This window comes from Pteronotus mesoamericanus, unplaced genomic scaffold (assembly GCF_021234165.1).
Source record: "Pteronotus mesoamericanus isolate MK-2021 breed Mesoamerican mustached bat unplaced genomic scaffold, CSHL_Meso_final contig_20, whole genome shotgun sequence".
Lineage (NCBI taxonomy): Eukaryota > Metazoa > Chordata > Mammalia > Chiroptera > Mormoopidae > Pteronotus > Pteronotus mesoamericanus.
Window position 1 is genome coordinate 35,272,269 of NW_026555085.1, and position 21,105 is coordinate 35,293,373.

The 21,105-nt window shown below is 42.6% G+C and overlaps 1 protein-coding gene and 1 pseudogene across 1 annotated transcript; one reads left to right on the forward strand and one right to left on the reverse strand.

The window, feature by feature from the left end:
• Positions 1 to 3,159: 3,159 nt before the first annotated feature.
• Positions 3,160 to 18,578, reverse strand: CGAS (cyclic GMP-AMP synthase). The gene is made up of 5 exons (XM_054568838.1): positions 17,868 to 18,578; positions 11,410 to 11,629; positions 9,340 to 9,582; positions 4,617 to 4,719; positions 3,160 to 3,545 (listed from the first exon to the last, which is right to left on the reverse strand). The coding sequence occupies exons 1-5, from the start codon at positions 18,534 to 18,536 to the stop codon at positions 3,194 to 3,196; spliced, it is 1,587 nt and encodes a 528-aa protein (XP_054424813.1). The 5' UTR covers positions 18,537 to 18,578; the 3' UTR covers positions 3,160 to 3,193.
• On the forward strand, positions 12,096 to 16,958 carry LOC129067553 (RAF proto-oncogene serine/threonine-protein kinase-like; annotated as a pseudogene).
• Positions 18,579 to 21,105: the final 2,527 nt, after the last annotated feature.

Here is a 21,105-nt window from a genome sequence, read left to right on the forward strand (position 1 = left end):
AGCCCTGGCTGGTGTGGCCCAGTGGACTGAGTGCTGGCCTGCAAACCAAAGGATTGCCAGTTTGAATCCCAGTCAGGGCACATGCCCGGGTCGCTGGCCAGGTCCCCAGTTTGCAGCCTTAACTGGGTGCTTGCACAAGAGGCAACCACACACTGATGTTTGTCTCCCTTGCTTTCTCCCTCCCTGCCCCTCTCTATAAAAATAAATAACATCTTTTAAAAAAATTAAAAATAGAACCCAGGAAACCTACTTCTGGGTATATATCCAAAAGAATTGAAAGCAGGGTCCTTTGGAAGTATATGTACACCCATGTTCGTAGCAGCTTTATTTGTAATGCCGAAAGGGAGAGGCAACCCAGCTGTGAATGAATGGATAAACACAGTGGTGTGTAAGAGGAAATTCTGACACACGCTACAGAATGAATGAATCTGGAGGACATTACGTGAAAAGGTACTATGCCAAGTGAGAACAAATACTGTGTGAGTCCACTTACCTGGGGTCTAGAGTAGTTGATAGAAAGTGACAAAGTAGAATGGTGGTTGCCAGGAGCTGGTGAGAGGGGGGGCCTGGGGAAGTGTTTACTGGGTGTAGAGTTTCAGTTTTGCAAGATGAAGAAGTTTGGGATAATTTTGTTAACCACTGTCATCCCAATAAATTCAATGAAAATGGAAAAAAAAAGTGTTCTGGAGATTGGTTGTAGAACAATGAATATACGTAACACTATTGAATTGTTACTTAAAAATGGTCAGTTTTGTTATGTATTTCATCACAATTAAAAATATTTTAAAAGATTTGGAAACAGTTTATGTTTTTTTCCACTTATTTTTCAGATTTCAAGAATTTTTAGATACACTACTTAAAGTATATTGAAGTATGGAAACATGCTGGAAGTGTTTGAAAAGACTTGACTAATTCTTAATATAATAGTGTTTTAAAATGTAGAATTTAATATTTTATACTTTCTTTAGTAAAAATCAAAAGTATGTAAACTGGAGTTGAAAATTTTTTTCATGGATATTAAGGAATGCACCATTAAGCTTTTTTCACTTTTTTCTCTCATTTTTTTTAAAAAAGGTAAATGTTGTCTCCTGTACTGTTGCTGTATTAAGGTAAATCTTTAAGGGTTTAAAGCTTGTTTGGATATTGTCCTAACAGTGAAAAAGATACTGTTAACAAAATAAAAGTTTTTGTATGATAAAAAGATAAACTGGTCTGTCTTTATGCGTAGCCTTTTAATTTTGCTTACTGAATAGTATTTTATTCAGGGGTTCTTTTCTTAAGTGATTATACTTAACTACTTTGACAAGAAACAGTAAAAGTTTCATGGGAACAAATCATGCCACAGCTGTCTTACACTTTAGCTTATATAGCTCCATGCTAAAATAAATCCTAGGGAAATAATTTCATTTCCACGAAAGTGTCTTTGACTAATAATACTCCCCCAACTCCTCTTACAGTTTAATGACAGTTTTCTGTGTCCCATATGTGATAGCTACTTGTATTAACATTTAGTATTTATGTAGGTATTTATATTTGTGTATAGTTAGGCGTTCATCATCTCATCTTAGGTTATTCATGCAATAATAGTTTCCTGGTTGTATTAAGATTAATAGGAAAACAAGAAATAAAGGTAGAAGCACAAATTAGTGAATTAAAAAATACAGAGTTCACCGAAAATCAACACCCGACTCTTTAATTAGACCCATCGAAAAGACAAATTTCTCGCAAGTCTGAGGGGATAGGAGAGAACAGCTCTCCCCACTCTACCTACTTATAGAGGGATAGAGAGGCATAAAATTTTAAGAAGTGTATAACAATATATCAACACATAAGAATTCATAGCTTGACTATATTTTCCCAAGTTACCAAAATTAACTCAGGTCGTTAAGCTGAATAGACAAAACAGAAGGAACATGAAAGGTAATCAGAAACCTTCAACAAAGGGTAAACCAGAATGTTAAAATAGATGAGTTTTCTAAAGCTCAGTCTATAAAGCTAGCATTACTGGTATCAAAACAAAAACAGCATTAAATCAAGCCATTCTCCCTTCTGTACCTAAATGAAACCTCTAGAAAATTATAGCAATTGGAATGATGCAATGGAATAAAATGCCAACACTAGAAAGAATGAGGCAGTTCTACTGATACAGATGTGAAGCCCAGGGTCATATTGCCTCAGTGGTCCAAGAAACCTCCCAAGTAAGCCTGATTTGAGGAGGAGCTTTTGCTGACTGCTAATGTCCCCCAGAAGCCTGGCAAATGCAAACAAATCCTCTCTACATGGAGGCGCCTACATTCTAGACCAAAAAGAAGTCTCCATAAGTAATTCTTGTTTTTAAATCTTCACCCGAGCACATGCCTACTGGTTTTAGAGAGGAAGGGACGGGGAGAGGGAGAGGAACACGATTGGTTGCTTTTCATAGGTGCTCCAGCCAGGGATGGAACCTGCAACCAAGGCAAATGTCCTGACTGGGAATCAAACCCATGACCTTTCATTTTTTGTAAACAAACAGCAGCTGCCCCTCCATTAAACGCTGCCTGAGCACAGAGAAGAAAAGCTGATATTTATTCCACATCTGTTTCAGTTTTGTACTTTGTGTATGTATTACCTTTGCAGAAACAAATGTGAAAGTGTTACTAAAAAAAGTTACGTGTTTTTTATTTATCTACAGGTGAACGTAATATTTTCCTATAAGTTTATGAATATCCTGAGACATGTAAAGGCAATGTAGAGCTTATTTCTTCATTTCATTCTTACCTATCCTAACCCTGAGGACAGGGCACTGCTTCCAAATATATCTGTATGTTGAACAAAGCCCACCAGTTTTATGGAGACTACGAACATTTCTAATATTGTCTTCTGCAACCTCCCACACACTTGTGCTAGGAGAAAAGTGGTATTAAAAAAAATGTGATGTTCAATAAGTGCTTGATGAATTTAATTAAGGTGATATGTATTTTGGCTTTTTCATTCCAATCTGGTAAACCTTTTAGATTTCAGATACTCCTTTTGCTTTGTATTCCTTGACTAATTTCTTTCCCAAAATAATCAAGCCTTTACACTAATTAGAGTTTATTAAGACAGAGTGAAATAGTTGTTTAAATTCATTTTAATCAATCATTGCTGTGACAAATTTGAAACATTCCAATTATTATAAAGTCACACTAATTCTTGACCCTTTAACAATATGATTTCAAAAATCTTTAAAAACTGGAAATCCATTGTTTCTTTCATATTCAATTTGCTTTAACAGAAATTCTTTACTTGTTTTGTCAACATGGTCTTGAGAGAACAGATTGACTCCAGGAATAAAATAGTTACTAAGACTTTCTGCCTTGAGGCACTGAAGAAAATATTCTAGACACCTATCAAAGCAGAGTTCCACATCTTTGGACTGCCACTGACTGTCCAGTGGGGCCAGGGTACACATGTGAAAGAAGGCAGTTTTCACATGGTAAGAGCAGAATTTTTTCAGTTTCTTTTGGTTTCCGTACTTCTTTTTCAATTGTTCTAAAAGACACTTCATTAGTTTTAAACAATCTTTCCTGTTGAATAAAAAAAGAAAACCACTGAGATTATTTACCACCTCCTTCATTCCACAAAGAGCTTTAGGCATCTTCCAGGAAGTTACAATAAACAATACAGATAGTGTAATACATAAAAAGACACAAAAAATAAAGAAATGTAAGTATAATTATAAACCTGTTTTTTCAAATATATGCTTTAAAGTTTCAAAAACGTTTTTTTCTTCCCTCTTCCCCCATCTTAGCTTAAATATTCATCAGGATTAACACAACTATGAAACTGGCATATATCTGTATTATTCATCCAGTGATTTTTGCCTTTTTAGGCTACAAATATTTACCTTACCTATCCAGTTATTTAGTAGTTGACCAAATATAATATTTTCAAAGATATGTAACCATATCAGCAAACATATCTCTTACTGCTGGCTCCAAGGCCTGCACGTGAAGCCTTGGACAGCCTCCTGCGCCTGTGGGTCGGACATCCTTGTTGTGACCCTTTAACTTTTCAGACCCTTATACTGGACAGCCTGAAAAACTCCTATGAACAATTCCCTTTCAATTTCACTTCCTTATGGCGTGTATGCTACCGAGAAAAATAATTACCCATCTGTCAGTGTTGTTTAAAATTTAGCCCATCAGTCCCTGGCCTTCAACACAGGCAAACCATCTAAGAGCAAGCACCAGTATCCAAAAGAGTGATCCTCCAGTGCCCTCCCATTACGTGATATTAATATTCATTACCTTGAAGCAACCAGAATACTGAGACACAACCGGCTGTCATGGCTGATCATGGCTAGCACTCACACCCTCTTATTCTGTCCTCCCTGTGCGTCCACCTGATCCAGGTTCAGGACTGTGGAGCCCGGCCCTGCCTTTGAGCAACACTCTTTCCTTGGTCCCTTGGAACTGGCTTCCCTGGTTTCCCGTGTACACTCTACTGTACACTAGGAATAGCACCCTAGGTCAACCCAGCCATGTGCTTACCCCAGGACTCACCCAGCAATGATCATCTGTAGGTCTGAGCTATGGAGTCAATTAAAAAAAGAACATTCCACAGATAAGCCCCCATTTAACAAAATAAGAAGTTACCTGCAACATTTCACTCCAAAAACTTCACAGCATGTTTTAGACTGTCCATGATTTTTCAAAATGTTCTTTTCAATGTGAGAGAAGGAGAGCCGCCAGGTTTCCTCTTAATTTCCCAAAGAAAAATAGAAAAGCACTTTTACCAAAAGCGTCCACATATACACAACAGAATACATAAGTGATTTTCTTCATTAAAATATCATTCTGAAAAATTTCTAGGACAGAGTCCCAAAGAAGTGAACAGATAATAAATGTAATTACATTTTAAAAGATGTCATTTGAAGCAAACAATGGACCAAGAAAAAAATGGGGATGGGAAGCTTAATACAGTGAGCCATGTAAGATGTATTACCGTCTATGTATTGCAAAAATCAGTTTCTTAATCTTTTGTTTCAATAATAATTTGAATCAACTGATTCAAAAAATTTAAACCATACTTTCCAAGTTTTGGTATTCATGGAAAATGAATTACAAGACATTTCTGTTCCTTGGGAGAGTTTCTATAAGGATTTCTTCCCATCTTCCCAAGCTTCACCATGGCTGGCTCTTCGAAGCTATGACTATCCTATTACTTAGTTGGTTTTATACCAGAAATGCGTGATTGATTTATAATTTAAAAATCAGTTAATATAATCAGTCACATTAACAGAATCGAGGCGAGACATATGACCCTCTCAACAGAAGCAGAGCATTCAGGTAATGAAACTTAACATTCATCATTTTAAAAAAAGAACACAGCCACATGGTAATATAAAGTAAAAAACTGAGCGTTTTTCCTTTGAAGTCAGGAAGGCAGGCTGTCTGCCATGCCTATTTCTGTTCAACATGCACTGGCTGTCCCAGTGAGCATAATGGGGGAGGGGGGGGTACAGCCCTGGAAGAGAGAATCAAAGCTCTCGTTATTGGTAGATAATACAGTCGGGTATGAAGAAAATAAAAAGAAGCCAAGTGACAGGTATGTGTGAGTTCAGTAACTCCTTCAGTTTACACCCCTGGCCGGGTGGCTCTGTTGGTTGGAGCGCTGGCCCCTACAACTAAAGGCTGTGAGTTCCATCGCCGGACAGGACACACACCTAGGTTGCAGATTCGAACCCCAGTAGGGGGTGTACAGGAGATGACCAATCACATCAATGTTTGTCTCTCTCTCTCCCCCTTCCTCTCTCTCCAAAGTCAATAAGCATATCCTTGGTGAGGGTTAAAAAAATTTCTTCAGTCTACTTTTCTATTAGTTGAAAATTTTTTACACTAAAAAGTTACAATTGCCTATGAGTAAATCTAAGAAAAAGATACACAAAACTTCTGCAGAGAAAACTCTAAAACTTTACTGAGAAGTATTAGAGGAAATCTAAATATTCAATTGGCCATAAAGTCTGTTTAGTTTTTTCTGGAAAATAAAAGGCATTTCTTATTTTCACCAATAACTTTACTCATATGGATATTTTGAGTATGTTGGCTAACTCCCACTATTGGCTTCTAGAGGGTAGAGGCCTGGGGTGCTGCTAACCATCCTCCAATGCACAAGACAGCCCCACAGCAAAGAACTATTTGGCCAGAATGTCAAGAGTACCAAGAAACTTCACACACCACTTCTGACACTTTTGATCAGTCACAGCACCTTCTCCATACACCATACAAATCGTTTTTTGCATTTCAATTACATTTTTACCTTTCTTGAAATAATAAAGCATAATACGTTGAAAATGTTATGTATCTTCCTTCACCTTCAATATTAAAATGGCTGCACAATGCCCTGGCTGGTGTGGCTCAGTGGATTGAGTGCTGGCCTGAGAACTGAAAGGTCACCAGTTTTATTTCCAACCAGAGCACATGCCTAGGTTTCCAGCCTGGTCCCCGATAGGGGGTGTGCAAGAGGCAATGAATTCATGTTTCTTTCCCTCCCTTCTCTTCTAAAATATAAATAAAATCTTTATAAATAAAAATAAGAATTGCCCTGGCTGGTGTGGCTCAGTGGATTGAATGCTGGCCTGCAAACAAAAGGGTCAAGAGTTCAATTCCAGTCAGGGCACATGCCTGGGTTGCAGGCCAGTAAGTGCATACAAGAGACGACCACACACTGATGTTTCTCTCCCTCTCTTTCTCCATCCTTTCCCCTCTCTATAAAAATAAATAAATAAAATCTTTTTAAAAAAATAAGTACATAAAATGGTTACACAAAAATTCAACAATTTTGATAAGCTTTTTTTAAATGCATGCTGATGTGACAGCTGTCACAATACAATCTAACAACTGAGCACTACTAGAGCCATCACCCATTAAAAAACAAATCAAAAACAAAACTTTTTCACCAACCCAATACATGGAGATAGGTACCTGCCCGTGAACTGGAAGACTCATTATTATAGGTATATCAAGTCTTTCCAAATTTACCTATAAATTCAATGTACTCTCAAGCAAAATTCCAAAAAATGCTGTCTGAAACTTGATAAGCTACTAAAATTTTTATGAAAATACAAACCATCAAGAATATCTAAAGCACTCACGAAAAAGACAAAATGGGAAAGCTTGCCCTACCGGATATCAAGACTTACAAAGATACATTATGTACGACAATATAGTATAGGGCAAGGGTTGACAAAGATGAACAGAATAAAGAGTGTGTAATAGCTCTACAATACACGGACAAGGAACATATGGGAAAGGTGCACTGAGCTCAGTGTGCTGCGCACTGCTACTGCAGGCATCCATTTATGACAGTCACCGATGCTATTCTGGACAAGGCAAAACCGTAAAGATGGAAACAGATCAGTGGTTGCCAGAAGTTTGGAATGGGAAGGGTTGAGTAAGTGACGGACAGGGGACTTTTCAGGGCACTGAAACTATTATGTAAGGGTAGATACGTGATACAATGCACTCGTTAAAACCACTAGAATTTTACAGCACAAAGAGTGAACCTTAAAATATGTAAACTTAACAAAAAATGATTTAGGAAGTCAAGGCATCCCAGAAAAAATGTAGACTGTGAAAAGGGACTCTTAACTGCATTACGGGTGTATAAAACATCCTTCCTGAAAGAGGTGTGGGCAAAAGGTACTGACCTAAATTACTTTGGAAATGGGCTCTGTAAGACTGAAGGCAGAAAACTGCCCGTAAACACTGTACTGAAATTGATAACTATTTCCCATGAAGGAAGGGCTTTAGATTTGGAAACAACTACACATGTACACGAGAACTGAACAATTAAGTAAATAAAAGTGGCAGATGGGGAGTCAGGTTTTTCACTGTTGGAATGAGAGGTGACAGAGAAGCAAGGACAGAGAGAATGATCCATGTGATAATGGAATATAATTAGAAACAGTATGAACTCATGTATAACTTAATATAGACAACAGGCAGTTACATATAAAAATATTTAGAGATATGTGTTTAGACTGCAGTTAGTATACATACATATATTTCCTTGTTCCTTCAGCTGAGGGGGCTGACACCCTACTAACAGAACACGCATACACACAGCACCCAGTTCGTGGTTTCTAGTACATTCTCCAATAAAAGGATCCAGGACTCCATGGAGAAATAGCTGAGTCTAGGACTGATACAGGAACTATACAAGATGTGCCTGGAGCATCTGGTAGAGCCAGAAGGAGTTACACTGAAAACAAAACAAAAAGCAAACCCTCTCCCCCACAATTTTGGGGCATGTGTCCAAAGGACGCAGGGAACCAAGTGAAAAGAGCTCCTAGAGGCCAAACTGAAATAATTGAAGCAATAAAATTAATAACGTTGGTATTGCATTAAAACTCAAAGAGTAAAACAAACATCTATGACTCTGTATTTGATATAAATGATTAAGTAAATTAATAAAAGGGGAGGAAGAGACAAATCCTCCATGCAGGAGAATTCCAAAAACTTTGTGTAAATACTCTGCTCTTAAAGAGGTGGAGCATAACCCCCACTCCTTACATGTGAGCTGTGCACTGTGCCCTCCTTCCAAACACTACAATATGAAAAAGGAGGGAAACAAGGAACTTAGTGCAGAAACTTGACAAACGACCAGCTGATCAAGGGCAACATCAACAGTGTTCAGTCATGTTCATGGCACGTTTCCTTTATATGATGTGATGAAAATGGCACTTTACCCCTCTGGTCTTCCTCTCCAAAACCCAGAACTCCAGTCTAATCGTAAGAAAAACATCAGGCACATGTCGTTATGAGGGGCATTCTACAAAATACCTCACTAGTACTCCTCAAAACTGTCAAGGCCATTAGTAACAAGGCAAGACTGAGAAAGCGCTATAGTCAAGAGGAGCCTAAGGAGACATGATGATGAAATGCAATGTGGTGTCTTAGATGGGACCCTGGAACAGAAAAAGGACATACGTGAACACAAAGGGAATGCAAATAAAGCCTTGTTCAGAGAGGCTCGGTAACTAGCCAAAGGTCACACAGCTAGTAACAGAGGTCTCAGAATCTAGACCCAGAGCAGTCTGACACCAAGGCCAACGCTGCCTTTCTTTAGTACAAACAAATTAAATAGATAAGACTCAAATGTGGGCTAGTAGACATTTTAAAGATGAATATTTGATATTATGACTACAACTCTGCCCTTTTCAATTCCATCGTTCACCATACTCCCATCTTGTAGCTTACTTAGCCCGATGACTCTGGAAATGCCAACAGCAACAGCTGATCTTTTGCTATCCTTGTACATGATATTAAAAACTCTTTTTTATGTCTTTAAATAAATTAACTTTCACACTAAAGATACCTTGAAAATGGTCTTCTTCCTTTGCATGCTTAGGTACCAGATAAAATGGCTCTAGTCTTAGATCTCTCCTAACTTTCTTTCCAAGCCAGTGTTCAATCGGCAGGCCTTTCTCGGTGCTAGCTGGCCAGCTGCTGCTTACTTTCAAAGCCAAGATTACATCCACAGATATTTCTTTAGGTTTTCTAATAAGAAGTGTTACAGCAGGACACCCTCTCCTTTTCCTCTCCAAAATGACATCAATACCTGTTTAAACATATAAAAGGGAAAAAAGGGGTTTATTAATCTAATGTTCTTGAAAATATAGGAAAAATAATAAAACTATGGCTGGAGATCTACAGAGAGTTAAGGTGCAAATCAGTCCTAAAGCAGAAACTGACCCCGTAAGGCAAAGTGTTTCACTCCTTTAACCGATATTCATTGGTGCTGTCCTGGCGGAAAGGCACTGTCGAGAACCTGTCCAGCATACGTGATGAGGAGCACCTGAAGTCTTTGGGGTCTGCAAATGCTTTGATTAAATTTTCATTTAAATTGGTGAGTGGTAGTTTGGAGGGAAGCCTGGAAATGAGGCCAGATGAGCAATAGGAAGGAGGAGCAAGGTGATCAAGAAGACCAGAGAGGAAAACATGGGGGAGGGTAGAAAACAGACCACAGCCATAGCCCCACACAAAGACTTGGGTGCCTGTGGAAGCACAGAGGCAGGGAGCATCAAGACGCAAGGAGCAATGCCTGTTCACTGCAGTGTTATTCACCACAGCTCATAAATGGAAACAACTGATGAGTGAATGGATAAAGAACTGTGGTATACATAGGTGTGCCTGGGAGATACTGCAGACCACTGCAATAAAGTGACTATTGCAATAAAGCAAGTCACACAAATTTTTTGGTTTCCCAGTGATATAGAAGTTATCTTTACACTATACTGTAGCCTGTTAAACGTGCTCTAGCATTATGTCTAAAAACACAATGTACATGCCTTAATTATAGTTTATTGCTAACAGCTGCTAAAGCATCATCTGAGCATGGTGGAAAAATAGCAGCAACAGGCTTCCTCGGCACAGGGCTGCCACAAACCTTCCATATGTAAAAGCGCATTATCTGTGAAGCGAAATAAACTGAAGAACAACACAGTGAGGTATGCCCATATACACAATGGAATATTACTCAGTCTTAACAAAGAAAGAGATCCTGGCGTTTAAAAAACATGGATGAGCCTGGAAAAAATAAGCCAGACACAGAAAGGCCAATGTTGCATGATCTCACTTATATGTGAGATCTAAAAAAGTAGAATGCACAGAAGCAGAGAGTAACATCATGGTTAACAGGGAGGGGAGGGTGGGGGAAATGGGGAAATGTTGATCAAAGGGAACAAAGCTGCAGTTAGGTAAGTAGGTCTAGACATCTAATGCACAGCATGATGACTGTCATTAATACTACCATACCGAACACTGGAAATAGTACGGGATTAAATACTGTGCTAAGAGAGAAGATTTCAGGTACTCTCACCACACATAAAAAGAGCTAACTATGCAAGATGGCGTGTCAATTAGCTTGTCTGTAGAAATTATTTCACTGTGTATATGTATATTAAAGCATCACATTGCACATATTAAATATATACAATTTTTATTTTTTTAAGACACAAGTAGCAGAAATGAGAGCAATTACACAGATTCAAGTCAGCAGAACTAGCAATGGAATGAATCAAGATACGGGAGAAGGCAGGAACCTTGCTCCACCACTCAAATCGCTACGCCTTCTCCCAGTTCATTCCCTTCAGAGAACTCACTGCAATATGTGTTCACAAGTCTCAAGCTTCAAAAGAGGACCCCACGATTTTATTCAGCATCATATGCTCAGTGAATATTTGATGGAGACCAAAATTGAGCCAATCAACATTTTAAAAGAATACCAAGAATATGTGGTAGAAGGAAATGAAGAGCAAAGAGTTGTTTCTAGGAGGCAGTAGTCAACAGTGTGTCGCAGGGAGGACAGGAAAGGTCAGGAGAGGAGCACACATTGGCAATTAGTAGGTATGACTGACCTGTAAGAATCAAAAGTGGAAAGTCTTACCTTCAATGTTTTTAATTTCTTCCTTAATGATTTCCCTAAACTTGGAGAGCATCTTTGAAGCTGATAATATTTCATTATCTAAAAACTGACTCAGAGGATTTCCTCCGGGATTCCTTTTGAACTTTACAAAGTAATGAGCACCGCTGCTGTGGTATTCTTCTAGCTCAACTCTGGGGACATCCAGTTTGAACATAATATCAAATTCATTAGGAGAAGAAACCTAAGAAAAAGTAAAAACAGCAGTGAAATGTTTGCTTGTGAATATTTTCCAGCAACTGTAATTCTTTTCTTAAAAATTTTAGAAGCAAGACTCCTACTATTTATACCCTCTGGGAGCATGGTTGTTGGAGCTGGGAGAGTATCATTGGTTTTAGTTTGTAAGTTCTCTACTTACTGTTTCTTTTTACCAGGAGTACGCCCAATCTTTACCACTTAAAACAGTTTTAAATGATACCATGTATCATAAAAAGTTTTAAATGATACCATGTAAGCTTTTAAATAATACCATGTACTAGTTTTATTCTGAGTGTAAGGCTTAATAAAACTAAAAGCCTTTTGGTGCTATCTTTCACATCACAAGACACACATTGCAGTCACCCGCCAGTCACAGGGGTCTCAAAAACGTGTGTGCTCACCTACTGGGTCGTTGAGCAGGAGCCATCTCCTTATATCCACTGGTCGCCCGCATGAGTGTGAGCTCCATCAAAGTCATGTACAATATTAGCGTCTTAGGACCACAGCACTTGTACGGCCTTCGAAGACTCGTTTCCATTCTCACAACAATAATTAAAGTAATCATAATAAATGCTGACTTTTACTATATTAAAAAGTCCACAAGTCTGTTTTTTAGTTAGCAGGATGCTTCAAGTACGCCTGCTGGACTGCACCGTTCAACACAGCACCTAGCAGCCGTACACCTATTGACCAATGAAATGTTGCTAGTCTGAGTGAGACGTATGCGGCGCCTAACTGTCCTCCCAAAATTCTTACGTTGAACCCCTAACCTCCACTGTGTCTGTCCCTGGGAAACAGAACTTTTAGGAGACAATTAAGGTTAAATGAGATCATGTGGGTAGGGTTCTAACCTGACAGGACTCGTGACTTTTTAAGAAGAGGAAGAGCGAAAGGCTGCATTCCTCTGTGCCCAGCGAGCACCAAAGAACACAGTGAGCACCCAGGGAGAAGGTGGCCATCTGTGAGCCCGGAAGAGAGTCCTAACCACAACTTAACCCTCTTGCCTCCAGAACTGAGAGAAAATAAATTTCTGTTGTTTAAACCACCCGGTCTATAGTATTTTGTTTTGGTCGCCCAACCTGACTAAGCATACTGTAAAAGTGTAACACTTAAAGTGATGCCAGTGGGAACAAATTGAGAGCCTCTGAAAAAATACTCTTCCATAAAAGCAGTTAAGAATCATGGGCAGAAATGGTCTAATTCAACTCTTTCAAAACTCTGTAAATTAATCAAAGGCTGGTAACAACGCAAGGAGGACTTATTCAAGAAAGCTAGCTGAATAAATAAATTTAAAAGAAAAAGAAGAACGGCCGAATGGTTCTGCTGAAGAGAGCAGAGTAGGTGAACACTGTACTCACCTCCTCCCACGATCACATCAAAATCACAACTAAATCATAGAACGATCACCCTGGAGAACCTTCTGAAGGCTAGCTGAACAGAAGTACTGCAACTAAGGATGTAAAGAAGAAAGCACATCAGGACTGGTAGGAGGGGCAGAGATACGCCTATGTGTGGCAGTTGAGAATCTGCAGGGGTATTTCAGCTGCAGAGGTTCCCCCTGAGGAGCGAGGGGCCTCAGCCCCCTGCCAGGCTCCCCAGCAAGAACCAGTGCCAGGAAGAGGAGCCCACACAACAGGTGGCTGTGAAAATCAGTGGGGATTCACTCCATCTGGGTGAGAGAGAACGCTGCTGGAGACCCAGGCAGCCCCTTAAAGAGCCGGCACACAGACCCTCACTCGCAGGCACTGACCCTGTGCTCCGGCAGAGGGACAGCAGCTCAAGGGGCACCAGACACAGACAGGAGAAACCGAGGCACGTGGCTTCAGAACAAGGGCGGGATGCATGGGAGCGACAGCGGCTCTTGTCCCCGTGTGGCACCCGCTCCCCACGTGACCAAATCTGAACCTGCATTAGCCTGGTAAGCTTCACGGGCACAACCCTGATGACTGCCTGCACCCCGCCTGCCCCACCGCCAGGTCCTCAGGCCCCAAGCGGGTGGCGGCTGCCCTCAGTGCGCCCCGAGACTTGCTGAGAGGCCTCAGGCTCAGCACTGCCACCAAATCTGAATCTGCATCAACCTGACAGACGCCACTCGCCCCAGCCCGGTGACTCCCTGAGGCCCTGCCTCGCCCAACTTGAATGCCACCCAAGGCTTTTCAGCTGCTGAGCCTTACAGGCAGCTGGCAGACGGTAGCAGCACTGAGGGTATCTGGTGCCTTTTGCTAACCTTCCCCAGGCCCAGTACTGGTGGCCAGTCGGCCTCGGTTCACAGTCTGGCCTCCCCCACAGGCATCCAGGCCCAGCACAGGCAGCATCTGACACTGGCCCAGTGCTACAGCTCCTCCCAAGAGTCTTCAGAACCAACAGACCCAGTGGCAGGCTTCAGGCCACAACAGAGCACCACCCAATAACCGTATTTTGCCATGTATGATGTGCACTTTTTTGTCCAAAATTTTGAGGGAAAAATAAAGGTACACATTATGCACGGTATAATGATTACGTACCACGGGTATAGTAATGGGTATAATAATCCCACATATAATGCGCACTAAACGTGGGTGCGCGTTATATACCCCAAAATACAGCAGCTCCACAAGCAGCACACCCAAAGGGTGGTCTCAGCAGGCCCCGAACCCCACAGGGACCAATGCCACCATGTGGGGTCAGCCTCTGCACAGCAGCTTGTACGGTGTGGTTATGACCGATCTTCAGTCAGCCTGACCGTCAGTCCCACCTGCTGATGTGGCAACAGCAATCAAAACTCAACTAACAGGATGGCACACACAACTCACACAGGGGACAGTCCTGGAGCATCCGGTTCAAGTGACCAGAAAGGCTGTGCCACTGGGATAGCAATGCTAATATCAGATAAAATAGCCTTTAAAACAAAGGCTATAATAAGAGATAAGGAAGGATATTACTTAATGATAAATGGATCAACCCAGCAAGAGGACATAAGCCTTGTAAACATTTATGCACCCAACATAGGAGCACATAAATATACAAACCAAATATAGGTGGATATAAAGGGAGAAAGCAATAGAAATACAGTCATAGTAGGGGACTTTAACGCCTCATTGGTATCCATGGATAGATCTTCCAGAGAGAAAATCAACAAGAAAACAGTGGCCTTACATGGCACAATAGACCAGATGGATTTAACTGATTATCTTCAGGGCATTTCACCCCAAAGAGGCAAAATACCCATTCTTTTCAAGTGCGCATGGAAGATTTTCTAGACCACGTTAGGACACAAAACAGTCACAATAAATTTTAAAAGATTGAAATCCTATCAAGCATCTTTTCTGACCACAATGGTACGAAACTAGAAATCAATTACAAGAAAAAGGTGAAAAACACATCAAGGTAAATAACATGTAACTAAACAATAAATGGGTTAACAATGAGATCAAGGAAGAAACCAAAGATACACTGAGACAAATGAAAACACAATTACCCAAAATCTATGGAACACAGGGAAATTCTTAAGAGGAAAATTCATAGCAATACAGGCCTACCTCAAAAACTAATAAAAATCTCAAATAAACAATCCAATCTTACACACCTAAAGAAACTAGAAAAAGAACAAAGCCCAAAGTCAATAGAAGGTAGGAAATACTAAAGATCAGAGGATAAATAAGCAAAGTTGAGTCTAAAAAAAAAAAAAAGATCAATGAAACTAAGAGCTGGTTCTTTGAAAGGAAAAACAAGATGGACAAACTTTTAACCAGACTCATTAAAAACTGTAAGATAGTGGATGCTGGTGTCACCCCCTGGTATGGCTGGAGAAGGAGCTCATACCTGAGACGGGAAGGATTCCCAGCTGCTCCCCTTGGGCCCCAAAGAGGGCCTGCTGGCTGGGCTTGGGGGTGTGCCCTGAGATGCTGAGCAGAGAACAAGTGTGATGATGCGGGGTTGCCCGGCCCCATCCACTGGGCTGAGGACTCCCCAATGTGACTGTCTCCTGCTACCTTACCGGCCCAGGGGGAGGGAAGTAGGCCAGAGTCCGTGGCCTGCAGAGGGTACAGGGAAGCACGCCGTCTCCCTCAGGTTTTTTAAGTACTGTGTAAGCTGACGGGGGCCTCTGAGAGATGATCGGCAATGGTTTAGGATTCAAAGGCTCAGTGTTTTTGATGGCCCGAGCTGCAATTGCTCCACAATAGTTCAGCAGTTTGGCTATCAGAGCTGAGCACCAAGACAAGAAATCCTATTCATGTTTTCTGGCCAAATAAGCAAAGAACAGTGGTCAATGTATAAGATGGTTTGAGCTTGCGTGACTGCCCTATGAAAGCCCTCAAGGTGAGTGGCCTCCAACCAAGGGCTGTGCAGTGTTCAGACTTCTACACAGAGGTAAAAAAAAAAAAGCATGTTTAGACTGGAATAATGATGCTACCTCGTAGATTGGAGGAGAACTTTAAGCAGATTTCCTGGATCATGTTCCCATCCCAACACACAACTTTGTTCCTAAGACCTTCCTGAAGCTTTCCTTCTATGGCAGGTATCAGAAGTTCCTGCTAAATGGATGACTTGTGGCACTGTACAAATTTCATGAGCTCTGTAGCTCCAAAATACCTGCTATGTGTGTGGACTGGAACACTGTCAGACAACTCAATGTTTTCCAACTTCCACTACTGGTGACAGTGGGGTCTCAGCCCTGCCTCCTTTCACAATGTGTCAGATGCAAGAGTCTACTTCCCAAATGCCTGTTAGTTCCCAGCACAGGTAGTCCACACCCCACACTTCCACATTCAACACCTCCACGCCCTCCTCTGAAGACTCCCTCTCCCACAGGCAAAGGTGGATGTCCACATCTAATGTCCATTTGGTCGACACCACCCTGCCTGTGCACAGCAGCATGACTGAGGATGCAGTTCAGAGTCACAGTGAATCAGCCTCACCTTCAGCCTTCTCCAGAAGCCACAACAACCTGAGCCCAACAGGCTCACTACAGCCCCAAACCCCTGTGCCAGCACAGAGAGACCGGGCACCAGGACCTAGGACCCAGGAGGGAAAGAAAATTAGGCCTTTGTGGACTGAGAGATTCAAGCGATCACTGGGAAACAGAAGCCAGTGAAGTGATGCTCTCCACTCGGATTGGGTCAGGCTCCTTTGGAACTGTTTCTAAGGGCAAGTGGCACAGGGACATTGCAGTAAAGATGCTAAAGGCTGTTGACCCCACACCAGAGCAGTACCAGGCCTTCAGGAACGAGGTGGCTGTCCTGTGCAAAACACAGCACGAGGACATCCTGCTCTTCATGGAGTACATGATGAAGGACAACCTGGGGGCTGTGAGCCAATGGTGCAAAGCCAGCTGATATTGCCAGGTAGACGCTCATGGAATGCATTCTTCGTATGCAAAGAACACCATTCACAGAGACATGAAATCTGTGGTTCACAGAGACTGGGAAGGGCAGACCAGGCACTTCTGAAAAACCATCCCGGTGCACTGGAGTGAGCAAGAAAAGAAAGTGACCCCAAACTCATGTTCCATAGTACCAAAGTACAAAGCCGTGGTCTCTATATTCCTGGGCTGTTTGATGCATTATGTGCAAAACTATCACTTGTGTGCTACACCACTATCTCTGCAGAAAAGCCCTTCCTATGATAAGTATTTATCATAGGAGCTGATGTTCAAAATTCAAAATCCACATGTCCCCCCCATCAGGCTGGTTTGCCTACCTTTATTTTCCCTCTGAGTGTTTTTTGTTGCCCTAAAAATACTTGTTTAGCCACTAGCCAGGGTCCCGTATGATATATTGCCATCAGTAGCCACTGCTGTGTGTGGAAAAGGCTCAGCTCGTGAGCATGGGGCTTACCGGTAGGGAGCAGGACAATCCAGCATTGTGAATGGCTCCCTTCTCCCAGGGCCAGAAAGGGTAGGTAAAAAGACAACATGAAGTAAGGCCCTGTGAGTAGTCTAGAAGGTTCTTAGCAGCAGTTTCTCTGAAAATGAAAACATGCCCGTTCAGGGCACATATGGAAAACAACTCTTACAGTGATATTTCTCTTTCTCTAAAATCAATAAACACAATTTTTTAAAAGAACTATCCCAATAAAATTCAAGAAGAGGGAAGCTCCTAAGCTTATTTTATGAGATCACCATTACCCTGATTGCGAATCAGGGAGGAACCGTGGGAGGTGGGAATATCAGGGAGGCTGGGAGAGGGGTGGGGAAGCCGCATAGTGCACTTGGGGCACAGTAGGGGAGGCGGCTGGCAGCTCACCTTCACTTGCTCGTAGTAGCTCCCAGTTCGTAGCAGCTCCACACCTTTGAACTCGGACTGGTGGCTCCGCAGTCTAAGCAGCAGGTGGTCCACGACCCTGTTTACAACATCAGCCGCTGCTGAGATTTCAGAGCGGCTCAGCCTCAACTTGTCCAGCACGGCCCTGGGCTTCCAGCTGCCGGGCGCTGACTCCCTCCGGCAGAGACTAGGAGCTGGAACCAGCGGGTCCTGACCCGGGACCTCCAGGGGACACGGCTGGGATTTCTGCTCCCGAACAGAGCACGCGCCCCTCTTGCGGCAAGATCCAACCCCGGAAAGGGGCGGCTCCTGGGCCACGGGAGGCTCCGGCAGAACCGCTTGCCCATCCACAGAATCCTCCGTCCTCAGAGGCGCCTTGTGGGTGCGCGCACCTTGCGCGCGTACCTGCTGCCTCTGCTGGGGACCCGGGGCGCTCTTCCGCAGGGATCCCGACGCCCTGGTGGAGCAGCACTTCTGCCCTTCAGGCTGGCCAGCGTCGGGAACTACCACACACTCGCTGGGCTTCGTCTGGGCTGGCTTCTTCGGCGCGGGCCTCGCCGAGGCGCCCTTCGCACTGTGCACCGAAACTCTGAGGGTGGTGGCTGCGGCTTTCGAGGTTGCGCGCGTCGCCTTCCCGCGTTGAGGCTCCATGGCTGGCGCTCTCCGCTACCCCTAAAATGACGCAGTTTGAGAAAAAGCCAAGGGAAGAGGAACGAGCAGTTGCGGAAATGAAACTTAAAACTTGAAAGTTTGGCGGGAACACAGCTGCCTAGCGAGCACGCCGGAAAGGTGAACCCACGCTAGGAGGTCACGGGGAGCCACGCCCTCACTGCGACTGGAGGGACCGCCCAGGGTCCTGGAGAGATGCCAGTTTTTTACCTTTCCAGTGCCATCTATGCCACTGGCTCAAAAACCTAACCCAAAACAACGGGAAACACTCTCAGGAAGTTTCACAGCCATACGCATTTGCTGGCATACTGCCTAAAAGAACTTTGGAAATCTACAGCCTTTCTTGTACATTTAACTTTACAAATATTTTCAATGTAAGTTTTAAAAGTAATTTTTTAATTAACAGGAAATAGAAAACGTTCACCTTTTACAAGACTGAAAGAGATTAACGGTTGTTGGAATATTTTTATGGAATATGTATTCTTATTTCTTAAAAGCACACACAAGCTTAAAGAAAATCTGTGAAGTACATGTTTGTGAGTTTTGTCCATTGGTTCTCAAAAATGCATTTAAAATTATACATTTTAAATAATCCATGCTGCATCAGCTGTTCAGATTCCAGAGTTCTCAGTACAGGCTTTCAAAAATCTATTTCTAAAGTTGAACCCTTTATAAGAATACATATTAGACAGGAACTCCTTGAGTTTAGAATGCCTTAATTACTTCTAAAACCACACAGCTCAGTGCCATTAAATACATTAACATTGTTGTACAGCCATCAGCACCATCCATCTCTAGAACTCTTCATCTTGGGAAGCTGAAACTCTACACCCATTAAACACTAACACCCCAGTCCTCCCTCTCTCCAGCCCCTAGCAGCCACCCTACTTTCTGTCCATATGAATTTGACTGCTCTGGGTACCTCATGGAAGTGCAATCACACAGTCTTTGTTGTTTTATGACTGGCTTATTTCATTGCAGATAACATCCTCAAGGTTTATCCATGTTGTTGTGTGTGTCAGCCTTCCTTTTTAAGGCTGAATAATTCCATTCTATGTATACCACATTTTATTTATACATTCCTCTGTAAATGCATTAATTTTTTAAAAGGTTTCCCTGAATCCAGTACTTTGATATATGTCTCTCTTAAGTACAAAGCAGTTTTCTTACACCCCAGTCCCTAGTTTGAATTGTGATGCAACCAACTGTATATATTTTTACTGTATGAAACAGGAAGACTGTTGTGTAGTTAGGCTTATTCAGAAGTTGACCAAGGTTCAGGGAAGAGTAAAATGGAAGTTGTAATTTGGAAATCCGTTGCCTTGAAACTGCAAATGTACTTGAGCCGCTTTCCAAGAAACCCAATGAATGCTCTTCCACCCCACCCCCCATTTTTACAGAAAGGGACAATGGACCCAAGGACAGGGACAATAATGTGGGGATTGCCTGAGGGAGGGGCATGGGGGGAGAGGGGCAAATGGGAAAGTCGGGACAACTGTAACAGCATAAACTATAAAATATAATTTAAACTTTTTTTAAAAAAGCACTTAACATGGACCAGCAGGGCCCTCTCACTCTTTTCAGCTGACCTGTCAGTCTCGGCTCCTGCCTCTGCAGATCATTCCCTTCCCTCCCGGCGAACAAGTCCTCCCTCCATTGAAGGCCACACACAGGTGACTAAAGAAGATAAAACCTCAAGAAGGAAAGCCACAGTGAATGCCTTCAAGGCAGAAAGCCACTTAGATGACCAGGAAGGACAATGCTATGTGGTAGCCCTGGAGGCGCTCTCTGCTTTAGAATCCCAGAGAGCACCTGAGGTGCTTTTGGATACTGGTCTGGATTTTGCAAGATGCAGATGATGTCCTTGAGGGGCTGCTGAGGAATGACTGCTGGGCTTGTTTCCGGTGTTCACCGCACACAGACACCTAGTCCATGGACAAGAACTCCTGTGGGGCACACATGGGGAAGGGAAGGACAAGGAACTCTACCCATGAGAAAAACAAACACAAATTGAAATGTGACGAGCTGTGATATGATTGTGGCATGGAAAGGGACATGGATCCAAAACAGTGTCATTGGCCCCTGAGCTGGCCAAGCATTGTTTGTTCACATTTGCCTGCCCCTCACCTCCTGGGCAATTTGATTCTCAGAGACCTGGACTGAGGCGGGAGGGTAGGTATGAGGAGAAACGGTGTGAGAGGGTGTGGATGTGCTGACTGCCTGGGTCTAGAGAAGAGTGAAACAGTCTTACCACTTCCAGGCCACCACATCTCCACATGCCCGCTAAGGAGCCCTGAGCAGGCAGGGGCCAGAGCTCACCTGAGCTGCTGTGGCTTGGTGCAGGTCTGGTAACGCTGGGGTGAAGGTACAGGGCTCCTGTCCTGGCCTCACCTGCTGCTGACCCCTCAGTCCCCCAGCTTCTGTGCATTATTTTTTCTTTTTCCAGGGCCCATTTCTCCCCCACAGTCAGGGTTTCTTTTAACAGACAATGGGAACCCTGAGATCCAATTCACACCCAAACATTAGAAACTCCTTTGGATTACAGATCCCA